At 37.0% G+C, this 18,892-nt stretch overlaps 1 protein-coding gene across 1 annotated transcript in view; it reads right to left on the bottom strand.

The window, feature by feature from the left end:
- LOC132116210 (ephrin type-A receptor 3) overlaps positions 1–18,304 on the bottom strand; it is a 71,951-nt gene extending 53,647 nt beyond the window's left edge. Inside the window, exons 1-2 of the mRNA XM_059524909.1 lie at positions 18,064–18,304; positions 806–870 (exon numbers count right to left, since the gene is read on the bottom strand). Coding sequence (XP_059380892.1) covers positions 806–870; positions 18,064–18,151 — 153 coding nt within the window. The 5' untranslated portion in view covers positions 18,152–18,304. The remainder of the gene's footprint in view (positions 1–805; positions 871–18,063) is intronic.
- Positions 18,305–18,892: the final 588 nt, after the last annotated feature.

The raw sequence follows: 18,892 nt of genomic DNA, 5'->3' as shown, positions 1-18,892 counted from the left end.
TGAATGAATGAAACGAAAGCGTGGGATGAGAACCAACTCCCACAGAGGACACAGAGAATTGTTACTCAGCGGGTTGGCAAGGTTGTACAAAATGAGACTTTCCTATGACCCCCCCACAGGAAACTCTGAAGAGTCACAGCCTGTATGTTCACAGAGGGGATCTGTGAGCATTTTTGAGGGTTAGAAAGATCAAGGAAAGATCAAGGACTACACTTTAAATCTGGGTTGTAACAGAACTGGTTGGGGATGAAGTAACGGGTAAATATATCTGGGCTAGTTATTTAAAGGTTTTAGGTTCAAACCCCACAAGGGACAACCATAAGATGTTACAGAGCGTGTGCAGCATTCAGAATTGACAATGCTTTTTTCAATTCCAATTTAGTTCCTTCTTTTGAATGTACAGAAGATTAAGATATAACTGAAATTTCATAGAAACAAAAATAAATGTTTGTAAAGACAAAAAGCTAGATGCTATCCCAAAGCTAGAAAAACACTTTAGTTAACCGGAGTACATTGTCTATGTTGAATTAATTTGTACTGTTATTCTGTAAATTCCACTTATTGGATTTGAAACTTTAAAAAGAGCTTATATCCTATTGTAAGGAAATAATTTACACTTATCCCAAAACCTGTGACAGTGGCTTCCCTATCAAACTGCTTTCTGGTAAAATTGTTGGCAAAGGTACTGTGAGAAAGCCTTAGGGCTAATTTCACAAGCACGGAACTCTTAATCATCGTTTTGTTTTGTTTTTTGAGTTGGGTGATGTATTTTGGCTGTGCTGTGCAGACCTTCACAGGTACTTACCCCCTCTGATGGATATGCTTCCCAACCCAGATCACCTGGGGCAGACATAGAGTCGAGTAAAGTAACTGTAAAAAAAAAATGAAAAGGACAGAGACACAAGTTAATCAAAGACACAGTGCTAGTATACTTAGCAGAGAACATCATATTTTTATCATTCCCTTAATTTTTTTCATAAACAACAATTGGGTTTTTACACAGCATGATGTCATGTAAAGCATGAATCATTCAAGACTAAAGTCTTTCTGAATAAAATATAGACAACGGAGCTCTAGAAATGTCAGAATAACTAATCAACACTTAGCATTTGAGGTTATTCATTCCATTTTATTTCGATGGTACATGACGTATACAGTGGATTTATTTAACCTGAACCTCAATATCTCCTACAACCAGGCATAATAATCTAAAGCCAGATGGGTTTAGATACTCAGTCGTGACCATTACATAACATATGATTCGCAGCTCCTCACGCAGTCTTTTTGAAATCTGTTCTCACATCAATATTTTCAGAGCTATTTATAACAGTCTTTCAATCTCCCAATGGTCGGAGCCCTGAACTTCCCACTTTGAGCTCCGTTCCAAACCAATTACATCCCTGGCAACCAGGGTGATTAATTCTTAATCACATCCAAACCTCAGATGTTCCTCCTCTTTCACGCTGAATATCAACCTCTCCCTCTCCTGGCACATGTGCATGCCCTTTTGTGATGATTTCACAAAAAAAAAAAAAAAAAAAAAAAGGAAAATGGGAAAATCTAAGACCATCTGGATCCAAATTCTAATTAAAACTGACTGCCAATGGGTTTGTGTGACATGCAAACAGTGTGCATTTTTAAAATCACGCTTTGATGGTTGGTTGATGTGGAAACATGGATTATGTTTGGTTTTATGGGTCATATACATAGCAATTGGGTACATTTGATGACTTGACACTCAAAGAGAAAACCATATGTAGAGTCAAAGCAGGATATTGCTTCTTAACCGTATACAGATTACGATGCCATTAACCACTGGTGCTCGTGTGCCTGTTTTCTGATGAGGGGGTAAAACCAGACAGGCCAATATATCAGTCCAAATGATCTGGAAATCATTCTGCTCGGCCTTTCAAAGACACATTTAATAGAACAAACAAATGAATACAGTCACAGGCCTTGCACAGCCCATTAATACAAACAGCAGGTAACATTTAACTCACAGCAAGGCAAAATTTGTTCCACCTGAGACATCAGTTCTGGCTCAGCAAGCATTTTTTAAACAACTGCTATACAGTCTCTGATGAAAAGACTAGCATGTTGTGTTTTGGACACCAGGCTGCTTAAATCACAATTAATGTGCTCAAACTTCTAAACCAGCAAGACAATAGATACTGACTCTCTGAACAAGAAAGATCTTGCTATTATTATTATTTTTTTTTTTTTTTATGCTTTAACCACCAAGTTGGTCAACCAACTTTACTGACAATACAAGTAAAAATAATTGCTATGCTGGTCTTTCAGCAAGACAAGTACCAAACAGGGACAAATCAGAATTAACCAGCAGGAACATTATCAGATCTTAGCAGTAAGTCACCCAGGCTAGATCATTGTTTACTTGCTCTGTTGGGAAAGCAGCTCAGATTTTCATTGGCACAAAAATGTATCATTGATTTATAAATTTAAAATATATAAATGTATATTTGCATGTATACTTTTAAATACAATTTGTAAATGTACTATTTATTGTAAATATATTTAAAATAATTATTTTACCAATTTCACATAATTTGTTTATTTTTATGATAAATAACAGTTTCTGGAAATTGTGTTACTATTATTATCATATAAGAAATTCCAAGAAACCCACAAATTCATAAACATACTTTTGCTAGAAAAATAATAGCATACATGACAAAACATGATTGGTTTGTAATATTTTCAACTACTCTAACATATGCTAACAAAACTATCACATGCCATTTTTGCAATTTCAACAAAACCCATCAATGTTAATGTCACCTAACTAACCTTAGCAAGCTGACAAGCTTATGCAACCAAATGTCACAGAAACTCAAATGTTTAAGGAGTCTAGCTCTCTCTCCAAAGTCCTAGTTCAAACACATAGAAATTATATCATTGCTTTGTTATACAATAGATGAAACGTTCCTTTTATTCTACCTGTCAAAGAAAAAGAGAAGTGTTTTTTCACAAAGCTGGTGTTTCTACTCAGGCTCACCAAAAGACATAACGGTACCATGCAATAAAAGATTTCCATTTAGGTACCCATAGAATTCAAAATTGTCAAAGAAATCACTGTAAATTCACTATTCTAACAGTATTACAAGACCAGGGTCAAAACATTTATAGACAATCCAGGTGTAGCATCCACTCAAATAAAAATGGTTGTATAAAGTTAATTAAATTTAGCCCCCATTATACCAAATACGGTTACAGCCTTGTACAAGACCAGGACAATCGATGTTATGTTTACTAAAACAGCTGGTAAGATAAAGTAGAGGATGGGGGCTTTTCTTCATCATTAGCTCCCAGTCGTGCAACTGTGGATGTGGCAAATGTTGGAATCCCTCGTGGTGGCTGAGAGATCTCGCCACCTCAGGCCAATAGATGAGATTAACCATTAACACTGGGAAGAGTGCAGTGGTCAGCAATCACCTCCAATGTAAACAGGGGAGCAAAAACCTAAAAATGGAAAAAGGAGAAGGGTATGTCAAGAAAGGGAGAGCAAAAGGATAGATAAGCAGCTGGATAGAAGTCCTCAGGGAACCACAAAGGAAAATGGGGTCACTCTCGCTCATACATAGCCACTGTCAGGTACTTCTCAAGTATCCTTTACTTAAGAGGTAAATCAATCTATGAAGATACTATTCTTAACTCTGAACATGCATATTCTGGCAGGATTCAGGACTGTCGGGCATTAAAATTTTAAAATCTACCTGACTTATTAAATATGGTATTTATTAATGCTGTCAAATGCTTAATCAAATCCAAAATAAAAGTTTATGTATACATAATATATGCGTATATACTGTGTATGTATATTTATTTTGTATATATAAATAGAAGCTCATGCATGTATTTAAGAAAAATATGTTTATATATTAATTATATTTGTATATAATATAAAATATAATTATATAAAAATATAAATGTATATACAATATATACTGTATGTGTGTATTTATATATACACATGATAAATATACACGTTACATATGTAAACAAAAACATATTTTTAATGTGATTACGTAATCGTTTGACAGTACTAGTATATGTCTAAGAAGAGTATTATCGCTAGTATAATCTCTTTCAAAGTGAAGTATGTAATCTCTTTTCTCACCACATATAATAAAAAAAAAATGATGATAGTTTACAAACCCAATCACCCCCCCCCCACCCCCGTCATTGGTCAGACAAATACATAGCCCCGCCCCAAACTCATACCATTGTTGATTCTGTTGCTATGTCAAAAAAAGTAGTATGTCCAAATTCTCAAACTTCACTAAACACTATGTGAAAAAAATACCTGGGTGACCTACTAATTCTGCTGAGATTTCTTAGTGTGCATCTGATGGACACTTTAATATCCCAAGAGAACATGGGAGAGGAACTGTGAATGTCAGTATAGCGACACAACTGATGTCATAAGTCACATCACAATGAAAGCATGGAGAATGTAGTATACTTTAGGACCACAAAGTAGGTTCTTCATCAAATGTAGACAGTATGCAATTTCTGACACAGCCAAAGTGTTTATTCTTTCTAGCAAAACTAACCAAACAAAAAAAATGAATTCCTAGCTTTCTCGGAATATTAAGACAGAAAAGTATTTTAATACCAGCAAAAAAAAAAACTACCCATTTCACCCTTACGTCTCATAAGTCTTCCACATTTGTAAAAAATCTGGTATGGTTCGAACTTCAAAGTAAAGGACTCTGGGGTTATTGAAGCACAAAACACAGAGCCTGCAAAGACTGATATGTCGGTTTCCACAACATCCACTCCAAGCACGGTAGGCATATCTATTGTAAGACACTGTTATCGTACAGCCATCTTGGCAGAAGCGGTGGGGTGTATTTGAAATGCAGTCAGCAGTTCCTGTCAGTCACTGCTGGTGGGGAGTCAGAGGTCTGCTCTACTGGGAGGTGGTAAAAGAGCCTCTATTCTGCCTCAACAGACTGATGAGACCTGCCACAGAGATCCAGCCTGTCCGGCAGAACCATCACACTCATCTGACTCAATGCCAAAAAGAACAGCCATCCACTTACAGCTTGACACCCATGAGTGATCTCCTAATGTCCACTGACAAAGCTGTTTAACACGTATGAATGAAGATATTCTAGTATTTTCGAAGCAGAAATATTAATGTGCATCCACACAATTTGGGTTATCTGGACGGGTCCAAATACGTCAAATTTGTTTTTGTTTGTTTGTTTGTTTTTTTGCTTTTATGCTGTTTTACGCCACCGAAATTATCGTACATTTTCACCAAATCTACATTGTTTTCTCACATTTTTACATTTACCTACATAAACAACCATTTGATGCATTGTATGTATTTTTTGCAACAAAGGCATCATTTATTTGACCGAACAGAATCAACAGCAAGCTGAATAACTATCACAGTTAATTTATATAAAAGTGCAATAGATAATGTTGATATAGTAGTAGTAGTAGTAGATTTATTTCACAAATACCATTACCAGCAAATTCTATAATACAGCGGGGTTACAAAAATCAGAATTTGGTATAGTGAATGGGTCCCCCAAAGAAGCTAAAAAAAAGCTTATAGGTAGGGGCCCATAGTTCATGAAAAAAAAGAAAAGAAAAAAAGTGGTACAGACAAGGTACACAGTTACCACCTGCCACCAGACGATGGTAAGTAAACAAAGTGCAAAAGCGCACCAATACATAAAAGTACATGCACATACATTCATACACATAGATCCCAGTAGTCCATGAGAAGACAGTTTATATATAAAATATAGGTTGATAGATAATATTTTTTTAGATGTCTTTTAAAGTTGGAGATAGAGAGCAACACCTTCAGACCATCGTCAATGCTGTTCCAAATCTGCGGCCCCCTACAGACAACGCTCATACTGGTGCGAACATGTCGGCGATATTTTCCAAATATGAGTGGTTTGGTTCTCGTTTGGTATGTATGCTGGCGGCTGGAGATAGGAACAAGACTACTCAGAGCAGTGTTCAGGCAATTGACAATTTGAAACATAAGGCAGGCATTTTGATATTTAACTCAGCTAATCTTAGTAACTCAAAACGATAGAATAAAGGGTGAGTAGGAGAATTTATCTCTGACCAGGACAAAGCCCGTATGGCTTTTTTTTGCAACGATGCAAGTTTTTTAAGATGACTTGTGAAGGTGTTGCACCATATCACATTACAGTAGTTAAGATGAGGTTCAAAAAAAGTTTTGTACAATAAGAGTAGGGCAGACAGCGGAAGAATGTGTCTGATCTTATAAAACAGGCCAACATACTTTGACAGTTTGTTTACAAGATGATCAATATGACATTTAAAGGTAAGAGATTCGTCAATGAGGACCCCCAGGAATTTAGCAGAATGCACTCTTTTTATCATTTGGTCATTAATTTTAATCAAGCAGTGGTCAGTGGTTTTAAATATTTTTTTCTTGGTCGATTTGAATATAATGAAATTTTTTTGCTTACATTTAATGACAGTTTATTACATTTAAACCAAGAATCAACTTTGATTAACTCTGAATTGACTATATCTTTTAAAATAATAGGGTTATTGTGTGATGTAAACAGATTTGTGTCATCTGCAAAGATGATTTTATGAAATAATGTTGATGAGTTTACAAAATCATTTATATATAAAATAAATAAGAGTGGCCCTAAAATAGAGCCCTGGGGGACCCCATAGATAATGGGCTTACAAGTAGAATTATGATCATTGACATGGACATACTGTTCCCTCTCAGATAGATAACTTCTAAACCATTAAAGTGCTAAACCTCTGATACCATAGTGTTGTAGTTTATACAATAAGATATCAAAATCAATGGTATCAAAGGCTTTTGATAGGTCCAAGAAAATACCAATGCCACATTTTCCCTCTTCAATGCAGTCATTAATTTGTTCAATTAGGTCTAGTATTGCCATACAGGTTGTGCTCTTTTTTTTCTGAAACCATATTGAGAGGAAACAAGAATATCTAATTTATCAAGATAGCCACTAAGTCTATTGTATACTACCTTCTCCATTACTTTAGAAAAAGTGGGTAGAATTGATATGGGCCGGTAATTATTCATATCATTTCTATCACCCGATTTAAAAATTGGAATAATCTTTGCGATTTTTGTCATTTTAGGTACAATACCAGTAAGTAAAGAAAGGTTAATACAATGAGCCAATGGCTCTACAATGACATTCGCAATGGCCTTCATGATCTTACTAGATATTCCATCTACACCTGCAGTGTATGAGCTCCTCAAGTCCAGAATGATCTTGAGGAGTTCGGTACTGTCTGTCGGTATCATGAAGAATGAATGAATATAACTACCAGAAAGAAATTGCTTAAAAGTGACATCCTTGGGTTGACTTATCTCTTTAGACAGATTTACACCAATTGAAGCGAAATGATTATTGAAACTCTGTGCAAGGTCAGCTTTACTATCACCAATATCAGGTAGAGCAGTCGGTTTATGTCTCCTATTGAGAACTTCATTTAAGACATTCCATGACCTCCTACAGTCCCCTTGTGAAGCTTTTAGAAGTTCTGTTTAATGATTTCTTTTACTCTTTCTAATGAGCTGCGTTAATTTATTTTTATATGAAATATATTTCTCTTTAATTAAACTAGAAGGATTTTTCATGTAGATTTTGTAAAGCCTACTCTTATATTTAATAGATTTCAAAATTCCCTTTGTAATCCAAGGGTTCTGGAGAGTAGTGCTGCATTTGACAGTCTTCTCAGGAATTGTATCCTTGATAGAGTCTTGAATGATCTTTAGCAGATTGTCATATGCAGCATTAGGAGTCGCACTATCATAGACAGAAGCCCACGACTTGGCATGTAAGTTAACAGTTAGATGCTGTAAGGTTTTCTGATTAAGGATTTTAGATTTAATTTTAGAGAGTCGAGGAGAGACTGATTTGCCAGAGCCAAAAAATATTGCAATTGGAAAATGATCTGTGATGTCAACCTGTACGACTCCTGTCTCCAGCTTGATGTTTTGAATATTAGTAATGATATTGTCAATAATACTTTTGGAAGTAGGTGTTACTCTGGTAAATCTATTAATGGTGGGGAAAAAAAGAGGAGGAATGCAATGTGTTCATGAAGTCATATTTTGCCCCATCTTCCTTAGAAATATCAATGTTGTAGTCACCAAGAAGTATACAGTCTTTTTTTTGGTTATTCAGTTTATGTAATAGATCTTCCAGTTTACAATAAAAGGTGTCAAGGGCAGAGTCTGGTGGGCGATAAATTATACCGACGATAAATGTTTTATTATAATTTTTAATCTCAATGAATAAGGACTCACAGAGATCATCCTGGAAGCTACTTTTAACATAAAGGCAGACCCCTCCACCTGATCTATTTGGTCTGTTCTTAATGTGTAGACTATATCCATCAAGGTCAAGCAAATCGGTATTTGAAAAATCATTGAGCCAGGTTTCACTACATCCAATAACATCAAAATGACAACTTGAATTAGATAGTAGAGAAACTAAATCAGAGTGATGTTTGTTTAGGCTTCTGATGTTTAAATGTAACAGTGAATAATTATATATGTCATTTAATTGTTTTAAGTTATCAAGGTCAAAAACATTACACGTAGTATTGCCATCCATATCAATACAGTGCTGAGAATCTCCAACAATATTGAAATCATCAGAACCCATAGTATTTACAGTACAAATTGATCATGGAATTTTCTGGGATTACATTAAGACATTGCCATGGCGATAGTCGCGAATACGCTCGGAGCAACCAAACACACACACATACACAACACACACGCACACAACAATATTCTAGTACCATTGAGTAAACTATTTGTACCACGCTGCAGTCATCCGCGCCATCTCGCAAAGAAAGAAAGAAAAAGTAAAAATAGACTCATAGAAATAGAAAGCAAAATGTCTCTCACCTCTCCGGTAGAAAATACGAATCAAGTGTCCCGTAGAGGAGTATAGGCTAACTTATTAGACACATTAAGTCATAATAGAGAGTTTGTCGTCCAAAATCCGCAAGAGTAGAGGCAACCAGATCACCACTGTACGCTGTCAGTGGAAAACGGAAATAAAATAGGAGTTTAAGCGACAGTAAGCCGTGTCCTGCAGGTCTCTTCGCCCTCGTCGCATGGATTTGGGCAACAATGATCTAGGTATTCCGCGAGGGTAAGGAGACGATGAAAGCTTCAGCCTCAGCTACCGTGGGAAGATGTTTCCTACCTCCCGACTCCATCTTGATGTAAAGCCTGGCCGGGTAGAGCAAGGCCGGCTTGAATCCACGCTCGTACAACTCTGACATGACCGTTTTAAACTCTTTCCGCTGCTCCACAACCTCTGGTGGATAGTCCTCAAATACAAGGATGGAATGGCCCCGGAATTTCAGTTTACCCCTCATGGTCCGTGCGTGGCTGATGATCTTATCCTTCACCTGGAACCTGAGGAGACGTATGATGATCGGTCTTGGCCGCTGGTTTGGTGGAGGTTTGAGTGCCAGGGCTCTGTGAGCCCGTTCACACTCCACAGGTGAATCTAGCACCCCTCCAAAGACCTCCTCAAGCATCTTAGTGAAGAAAACTGTTGGTTGTGGCCCCTCCATGGATTCAGGTACACCAATCAACCTGATGTTGTTTCGCCGGCTCTGTGATTCAAGGTCGATGATTTTAGTTGCTAATTTAGCGTGGTCTGTCTGGAGTTTGGTGATAGCTTCCTTGGCAGCCTTCAGGCATAGCTCTCGTGCGTCACCTTCACTCTCAAGGATTTCGAGTTTCTCAGCGTGTTCTGTCACGGTAGTTATGACACCGTTCAACTTGGTCTCAAGAGATGAGAAAGTTTGTTTGAAGTCCTCGGAGATGGCGGTTCGATGAGACTCAAGCAAGAGGGCGAGGGACGCCATTGTGACCGTCTCAGCATTTGAGTCGGTCTGTACCGCTTTTGCCTTCGGCATAGTCACAACAGATCAGTAGCCTAAGTTAGTATTAAATCCACCGCTTTGGATAAGTTTAGGAGAGAGTTCAGTTTCAAACGATGAATTTAAAGATGTGAAAACATTAGCGAGGGCGCGAGACGCTGCGTGCTTCGCTTATTACCACACCACGTGACCGACCGTCATGTCAAAGTCCCTAATATATTAGGGATGCACTGAATCCAGGATTCGGATTCGGCCGAATACTGGGCTTTTTGACGGGGTTCAGTTTCGGCCGAACCTTAGGTTTTTTTTTCACCGAACCGAACCCTTGGCTTGCGCTACGCTGGTCGACGTCATGCAACCGTTGATTGCGTGAAGCTGTTTATATGAGGAGGAACAAGGCCTGACAGTTCGCTCTAAACTATACTGTTCAGGAATCTTGAGCGTCTGGGACGATTTATACCGTAGCAATACAGAGTTAGCCAGTCACATCGGGTGCTGACGTGGAGATAAGCGTTTTTTTTTTTTGGTGAGCCTTTGATTCCTCTTAGAGAGTATCGTCTTCAGTGGTGGAAGACAAACCAGCAGCGATTTCCACTGCTGGCAAAAATGGCAAAAATCTACCTCTGTGCCCAGTGAAAGACTTTTCAGTACTGCTGGGGACATTTGTTCCCACACTCGCAACCGGCTGTCACCTGTTAATGCAGAGCGTCTTGTTTTTTTTTTTAAATTTTTTAAACTCATTTCATGTGAAAGATTAGATGGTTTTACGTTAATTTAATTATTATGCAGGAGATGTGTGTGATCTTCCGTAATATTTTTCGTAATATTTGGCTTCTGTTCTAATCGTAGTCTATCCTACTGTTATAAACGAAAACTAAACAGCCTACTATCCATGTTTATTGAGTTAATGTTCAATTACATTAATTTCAGTTAAGTCACCAAACATATTCTGATTTTTAAAAGAAAAGAAAAACACTTTTCTTTGCATTGCTGAACATTTATTGAAAGGTTTTGGTTGTTTACTTGGGTAAGCATAAGCTTGGTAATTGTCAAAAAAGTTTCTCTCACTTGTCATCCTGGCATAATGTTGCCTAATCTTTTTTTTCTTTTTTTTACAGTTAAAATAAAATAAAATGAAAAATACATTGCTGTGGACGTTGTTTACCTCATCAATGTGTTTTACTGTGTTAATGGAATAAGGATGCGAGTAGGATTCAGTATTCAGTTTCGGATTCGGACGAATCTTAAACAGTGGATTCGGTATTCGGCCGAACCCCAAAAGTCTGGATTCGGTGCATCCCTAGTTTATATGTCTAACAACAATTAGGACACTACAGTACTTCTAATTTAAAATCTGTTGGAGATTTACTATAAAATTCTCTTTTTGACTTATTTACTTCAAACCATAACTGAGGCATGTTATTATATATTATTATATATCATAAATGTTAATGATGTTCTTTTTGTGCATTTCCTACATAGAATTAATTAATTAATTTTGCTGACAGAACGTCATAATCTTCAGATCATGATCTTCACACTAAAGCCATAGGAAGGAACCGTGCCAAGCTCCAGACCACAGAGTGAGATAGATAAGACTCAATCAAGACAGAAATCACCACACAATCACTGTTATCACTCAGACAAATACCAGAGAACTACAGAATCATATTGCCAAACAGGCTTTGCTGAGATAAACTTTGCTCCACCCACTCAATGGAGGAAGAATGAACACTCACGGTACAATAAGTGAAGTAAAAAGGAAGGAAATATCCATGTACTGATAAATTACTATCTAAATGCATCACATGAAGGGTCTAAGAGATACAAACTACAGCTGGTTTTGGGTAAGATCTTACTAAGAGTATACATGTATATTTTATCTTAAAAAAAGACATGACCTTTAGACAGGAAGCACATCAGCAAATTAACTACAATGAACACAAGGGCCATTTCACAACCTAATAACCTGTGAAATGTGTGTCAGGCATGACTGACTGGCCATGCCAGGGTCTGTTTAATGATGAGAGGTGTAAACAGGCTGCTGCCAGACATGGCATGAAATGGTGACCCGTGTGTTAGTTAGTGGAAGACAGCAGGGAAGACACTCTTGGGATGCCTCATTAGAAGCAAAGACACAGCTCGGACCACACCTGCCGCATCGATGAGTCTTTGTGTGTGTGGAGATGCACAACAGCAATGAAACTGCATCCGTGCTGGATATAAAATCCCAAGAGGGCATGAAACAGGTTACAACAGCACAAGTCATAATTAGAGAGATTAAACTGGGCCGCACCAGAAGAAGGTGACATCACCTTTGAGCTTGTGGTTCATAATGGCTCTTTATAATTAAGGCTGATTCGTTTCTCAGAACACCGCTGATGATCAAGAAACAAAGTTTATCATACTTTTTATTATTATTATTCAAATAAATAGCGGTTCAAGTTATGCACCAAAGTTTAATACTTGGGTTAGGTTCAATTCCCAAATTAGCAATTTTCATTTACAAAAAATGTAATATATTTTAACATACTTATTTAACTTCAATCAAAGGGAAAAAGCATGTTGTAATACGCATGAAACAGCCATTTTCAAATTCGGAATGAGTCTCTAAGCAATTAAGCCTTGCATTAACAAAATGCAGGGTCAAATCCAATAAAACCTCCCAGGAATCATAGCGCACGAGCTTCAAATCCCCAGGAGAGCAGGCCATCAGTGATAAGTGTAGTGCTGTTAATGAGATACGCGAAACAGAATTCACACCGTCTCAGACATTAGAAAACATTAAGGCTGAGTATTAGGTACAGAGAGTAGAGAGCATGTTAATGAAGGTGAAGGAGTGGGCCTCACAATAATGACAGATCAAAGCCGTTGTCGGCTAAAAGGGTTTCGTTTAAGCACACATGAACACACAAGGGATCGGTTTTAATCAAGTCTCATTACCTTACCAGAACCGAAATAGCATAAACGCGAAAATGTTAAGCTCTCAGACAAAATTTCAGCTGATAAAACACAATGGCCTTTGACCCTTGATGGAAAGGTGGGATGTAAGTTGATCTTCTTCCTCTGAGTGACAAGCGAAAGGCACAAATCTGATTTAAATTGAACATGGAATCATATTCTAGAGAATCTGATAAATGTCTCAGTGCTTGTAATGAAAGTCAGAAGGGTCCAGTTTGGGGTTTGGGGCTCTTTTGACTTTCATTGCAAAGGCAACCAGTTAAAAAAATTTCAAATCATCCTCATTTATGTTCCACAGAGGGGAAAAGATATACAGGTTTGGAACGACATAAGAGTGAGTAAATGATGACAGGATTTTATACAGAACTAAGATGAGAAAGAATACATTAAGATTACATTTCAACTTTCCATCAGCTCAGCTATAAACACAGAGAGATGAAATATGAAACTGATATGCTCAAGTAAAGGTAAATAGCTATAATGAATCGTCTCATTCAGGAGATTCACATGGTGTTTCACCCAATGTAATGCAGCCGGCTTTCTGGCCATGATCCAAAACACTCTTGTGCCTCTATCCTGAAATGCCACTGGCATCGAGACTCGTTCTACCGCATGAGCTGTCTGATCCACAGGAGTCTGGATGCAGCCGGGGGCGATAAGGTCTAAGGTGTGCCATTCAGAGCAGCAGGAGAGAGAAAAAGTAATAGCTCTCATGTTAATGGTTTTGACTCATAGTTATATATATAAAATCAACAGTGGGAATTTGAGTTGACTCATTCAACTGAATCAATCAACCTAGGCTAACTGGAAATATGTGTCTCTACTGCAAAACACAACTTTACAATTCACTGCCGTTTCAAGCTGAAATGAACACTGGGGGCAGTGAAACATCAACTATTTTATTCCCTTTCACCTGGGCAGATTATTGAATAATAAATAGTTATTTTATTAGTTACTTATTTTATATTTATATCAGAAGGGTCTTTGCACAAAACTATTTTATGATGTTAAAACATAATTTTTACCATAACGTATGACTAAATTTTTACGTTTTGACAACTATAAATGTATTGTTTTTTTGTTTTGTTTTTTTGATGTAGTAAACTTGATCGGATGCTCACCTGGTACAGCATTGCACTTGTGGAGTCCCAAGAAACACGAGCCACAGTAAAAAAAAAAAAAATAAAAAAAAATAAAAAAACCTCAAATTCCTGTAAAAGCAAGCTACAAAGGCATGGTTCATTCAGCAAATGCATTATTCTCATGTTAGCGCTGACCTTTTATCAATGTTTACAGGCTAGTTTCTGCTATGATACATAGAACCACCATTGTAACAAAATGTTGCCAGATTAATATCCATATGTTTCGAATAAATCTTAACATGTTTTTAGTAGGGAAGCACCGAAATGAAAATTCTTGGCCGAAGCCAAAACCAAACAAAATGAAACACTGGGCGAATACCGGACACAGTTTTTCGAGTTTTTTCCCCCATGTATTTTGCCAATTTTTTTTCACCGTTGCATATAAAATATGTGAAGAAAAATAAAAAAATCTATTACAAAACAACAATTAAAAAATATTTAACACTGAACATTTTTAACATTTTACCAAACACTATACCATATATAGATATAGAAAATATTACAGATCCTAACTCACACTATGTGTGAATGTTATAATAAATGTATTAAGAGAGCTATTATTATTATTATTATTATTATTAATTATTATTATTATTGTCTTGTTTTTATTTTACAGAAAAACAGTAAAATTACAATACTAACAGTTAGGGCTGTATGATTATGAAAAAATCATAAAAGTCGATTATTCCCTTGAAATTCTTTGCTGGTTGCTATTGATCACGTCATATCATTGTTCGTGTGCATTTATTCCGTCTTTTCGTTTATTTGCTTATAATTTCAGTTGCCACACATTTGGTGCATCCCTTGTTTTTTGTGCACTTAGTTTCGCAAAATGTTCCAAAAGCAACATAACATCATTTTGCAGAAATTTCACCACAGGCACGTGTTTCCAATGAGTACAAGTTGAAATCAACAGCACTGGTCTCTGAGCTTTAGGCTATATCAGCATATACATCTGTTGGACTGGTCCATTAAAAGTCATATGGCCATGCAAAATTACAGTATATTTTGCTAAATTTGCTAGATCCAAGTTTCCAACCCAGTTTCTTAAACAGAAATGTTAAATAACGAACTACATGGCAGGTATAGAACAGCCGCACTTTCACTACTAATTAAGATCTGTAAATGTAATCTACCAGGCGAGCACTTGAACTATTCCTGTATACTCAAGGCTGGCTTGCTCTGTGTTAGGAAAGTCGTGGCCTAGTGGAATGATTGGTTTGATTCCCAATCCTAGGGTTGTGGGTTTAAGTCTCAGGCCAGCAATACCACGACTGAGGTGCCCTTGAGCAAGGCACCGAACCCCAAACTGCTCCCCATGCGCCGCAGCATAAATGGCTGCCCATTGCTCCGGGTGCGTGTTCACTGCTCTGTGTGTGTGCATTTTGGATGGGTTAAATGCAGAGCACGAATTCTGAGTATGGGTCACCAAACTTGGCTGAATGTCACGTCACTTTTTTAAAACCTTTCTACCAACTAGAAGGGGAAAAATAACCAATACTCTCGGAAAACAAAAAAAAAGGCCACAGGTTAGACTAATCAACAGACTTCCTCAGACAAGAGAGATGCAAATTCAGGTTTCTCTCTAATTCAGTAGCTAAGAGATGGTGAGAAACGAGAGCAAAACAGAGCCTCCAAGCACAGCTGAATTGAACATAAAGTGTGTTTTCTCATGCTAATTTCCCTGCCAGAGTGCCAGGGAGGAAAACAAAAGCAGACAAGAAACCGTCACTAAACGCAGAAAGAAGGTGAACAAAGGACGAGCTAATGAGGGGAACCTTAGCGCTAACTAGAAAAACAAGAGGGCAACAGAAGGCACTTGTTAAAAATGAAAAGATCTTCATAAAGTGTAAAACGTTATCACAGGTACCTTTAAATTTATAGTTAAACAACCCTAGATTGGTGGATCTTAATTGGTTTGGAGATCCAGATTTTTAAGTGGTCCAACAATGCATCAAAATTGTATGCTGTGTATGCAATAATGACTATTAATATCTCAATAAACTGCCCAAGGCTAATAATAAGCAACATTTTTCACATATTTGGTTTGCAAATGTCTATTTTGATGGTTTCATGGTGTCGCCAATAATTCAGATGTTTCTCATCTGTCTAATCTGGCTAGCACCACGTGACAATTTATTTATTTTTCTATCCAAACTATGCTCAATTATATATAATTAAGTTACCGCATATTTATTTATTTATAATAACATTTAACATATTAGTGACCCATTTTTTTTTTATCTTTAACCAGCTAGTCTAGAACCACTGTTATATATTAACCATTTCAAGGTTTGAGCTTGTGTGAATGAAGGGTTTTTTTTTTTTTAAAGATGTTTCTGCAACATCTTGGTCTTTATTATTTCCAGAGGGGTGTAAATATCCAAGCACTGCAATAATGTCTTCCAAAAACAGAAAATGTGCTGAGGAAGTCAGTCATTTGGATCCTGAATGGAAAACCAATGTAGTCATTAACATTAAATATGTGCTGATGTGATTTAGTTTGGCCAGAAGACAGATATCAAGCATATGTCGATACGGGACATGTCTACTATCCTTAATGTAGAAAATGTTTACAAGACAAAAACTCCAGTACAAGAAGTTAAAGAACAGTTCGTTGAAACGAACACAGATGTGCATCTGCTCAAAACACAAACATTCGCAGAACCATATTGCAAAATCACCTCAGGGATACCACCAGCTGGAGGTTAGAGGAAGTGCACACCTCTATAGCAGCTGCAATTTACACCAGCACAAATGATAACCCAATGTAAAGCTCAAAGACATAGTTAAATGTAATGATTATTGAGATGTGCTAATGTCAATAAAGCACCAAAACTCCCACTGTCAAAGCCCTGCAAAGTGTATTTTAATTTCCCAAAGCCTCCAGTCAGCCAAAGACATGTCCAAATGATCTGCACAAAATCCTATCTGATAGATTCCACCTAAATGTGTATTAAACCCACCATTGAACCTTCCTTCTGACAACAGCACAATGGGTGGCTTAATCCTAATCTCACAACAATGTGAAGTAAACCCATTTTAATCCAGTGAGGTTCATTTATTGTCTGATTTTTGAAGGCTCAGAGTGAAATAAGTCAGTGTGGACTGTTTTCAACTGGCATCCTGCATCTTTGAACATATAGTCTAAAAATGCCTGATATGCTTAAAATGACAACACAGCATTTTAGATCACAAATATCTATAAATATCAATGGGTTACTTGTAAATTGAAGAAACCTATTTCTTATTCACTTCCCTCACTCACAAAGTAACTTGTCTCATAGCAGTTTCAAAGAAGTTAGATCGCTCTCAAGGGTCAATGTATGTGATTATATAGGTCTGGATGGGTTAGAATACTAGTCTCTGTGGGAGCGGCTCTCTCTGATCTCTCCTAATTAATTGTTTAATTAAGCAAATGAGTGTCTCACGTCCATTTGTCATTGCTCATAGCATTGCCTGTCCAAACCATCCCTGGCAATGCTAAACACTTCAAACCACAACATATAGTAAATACAGCTTGATTTAATCTGAGCTTTTTTATAGTTACGGACAGTTTTCTGTTAAACATTTGTGTATATCCATTTATATAAATCATACGGCTGCATCACCTGTGACATTCGCTCAGGATGGTTTTTCAAAACAAATTACAAGTCACAAGTTCTTAAAAATTAACATTGGGGCGACATTAAATTATATTTGGGTCATAAACACATCCTAGTTATTAATCCTTCCAACTCAGCAATGCGAAGTCAAATTATTGGATAGTTCATTAAATGCTGCTCCGCTAGCATTCTTGTTTTTGTTACTCAGAAGAGATCACGAGAATCCTACATGTTAACGACTTCTTATATTAATTTGTTCTAACTCCGAGGCGTATGCTGTCTTTAAAGCATAAAATTTGAATACGATTGCCCCGGGAGAGAAACGAATGTACGTCAATTCGCTATGATTATGATTCATTGCCAAAGTCCAGCGAAATTCAAGAACATCCAAAGCGCACAAACATGACAGCGATTCTATGCCTTACCTTCATTATCTGGATAATTCCTCAAGGCTTGACACAACACCAATACATGAAAAGGAGCAAGGAAAGAGTAAATCCTAAAGAGAGCCATTTTCACGCGGCTCCACGCGCCCGCATCCCTGTGCGTAAACTTGGGGCTGGTGAGCCGGTGGCTGCGCTGGAGAAATGAACTGAAACTGAGCTGGAGAGGAAACAGCGCGCCCGCATGAAAGAAGATCCGACACTGGCGTGAGCTGTACTCTCTGGCCACAGCGAGCGGGATGAAGAGGGGCGTCACGCGTGTGTGCGTGGCGTCAAGAAGGCGCGCGTGAGTGCGTTTCCTGGAAAACTCTTTTAGTTGTAAATTGTGTAAAAAAAGTGATAGTTACTGTCGGCATTCAGTATAGATAGATAGATAGATAGATAGATAGATAGATAGATAGATAGATAGATAGATAGATAGATAGATAGATAGAATCATTTTCTAATCAGTTATCATTATCATTTTTTTTTTAAATCCTTAAATGTGAGGTTTACAATTTTATGAAACCTTTTCAAAGTTTTATTAAAAAAAGAAATTATACATTCTATTAAATAAACTGTTGTCAGTCATGATATCGATTAAAATCCGGACATAATGTTAATGTTTTAGTATTCGTGCAAACAAAAAGTCATTTTATTTATTGTTTGTTGATTTTAAATATAAAACTTAATATGTCAGTAATTTTTGAAAAATTCCAGCAACAATACAGATGAAATTGATATCCTTGATAAATTTGGTCTCTATAAAAATAATAAGAAATTTTCATACCATTGCATCTCTAATAGATAGATAGATAGATAGATGGATGGA

This window comes from Carassius carassius, chromosome 35, assembly GCF_963082965.1.
Source record: "Carassius carassius chromosome 35, fCarCar2.1, whole genome shotgun sequence".
Taxonomy (NCBI): Eukaryota; Metazoa; Chordata; class Actinopteri; order Cypriniformes; family Cyprinidae; genus Carassius; species Carassius carassius.
Note: the sequence above shows the minus strand (reverse complement) of the source record. Positions and strands in the feature narration are given on the sequence as shown.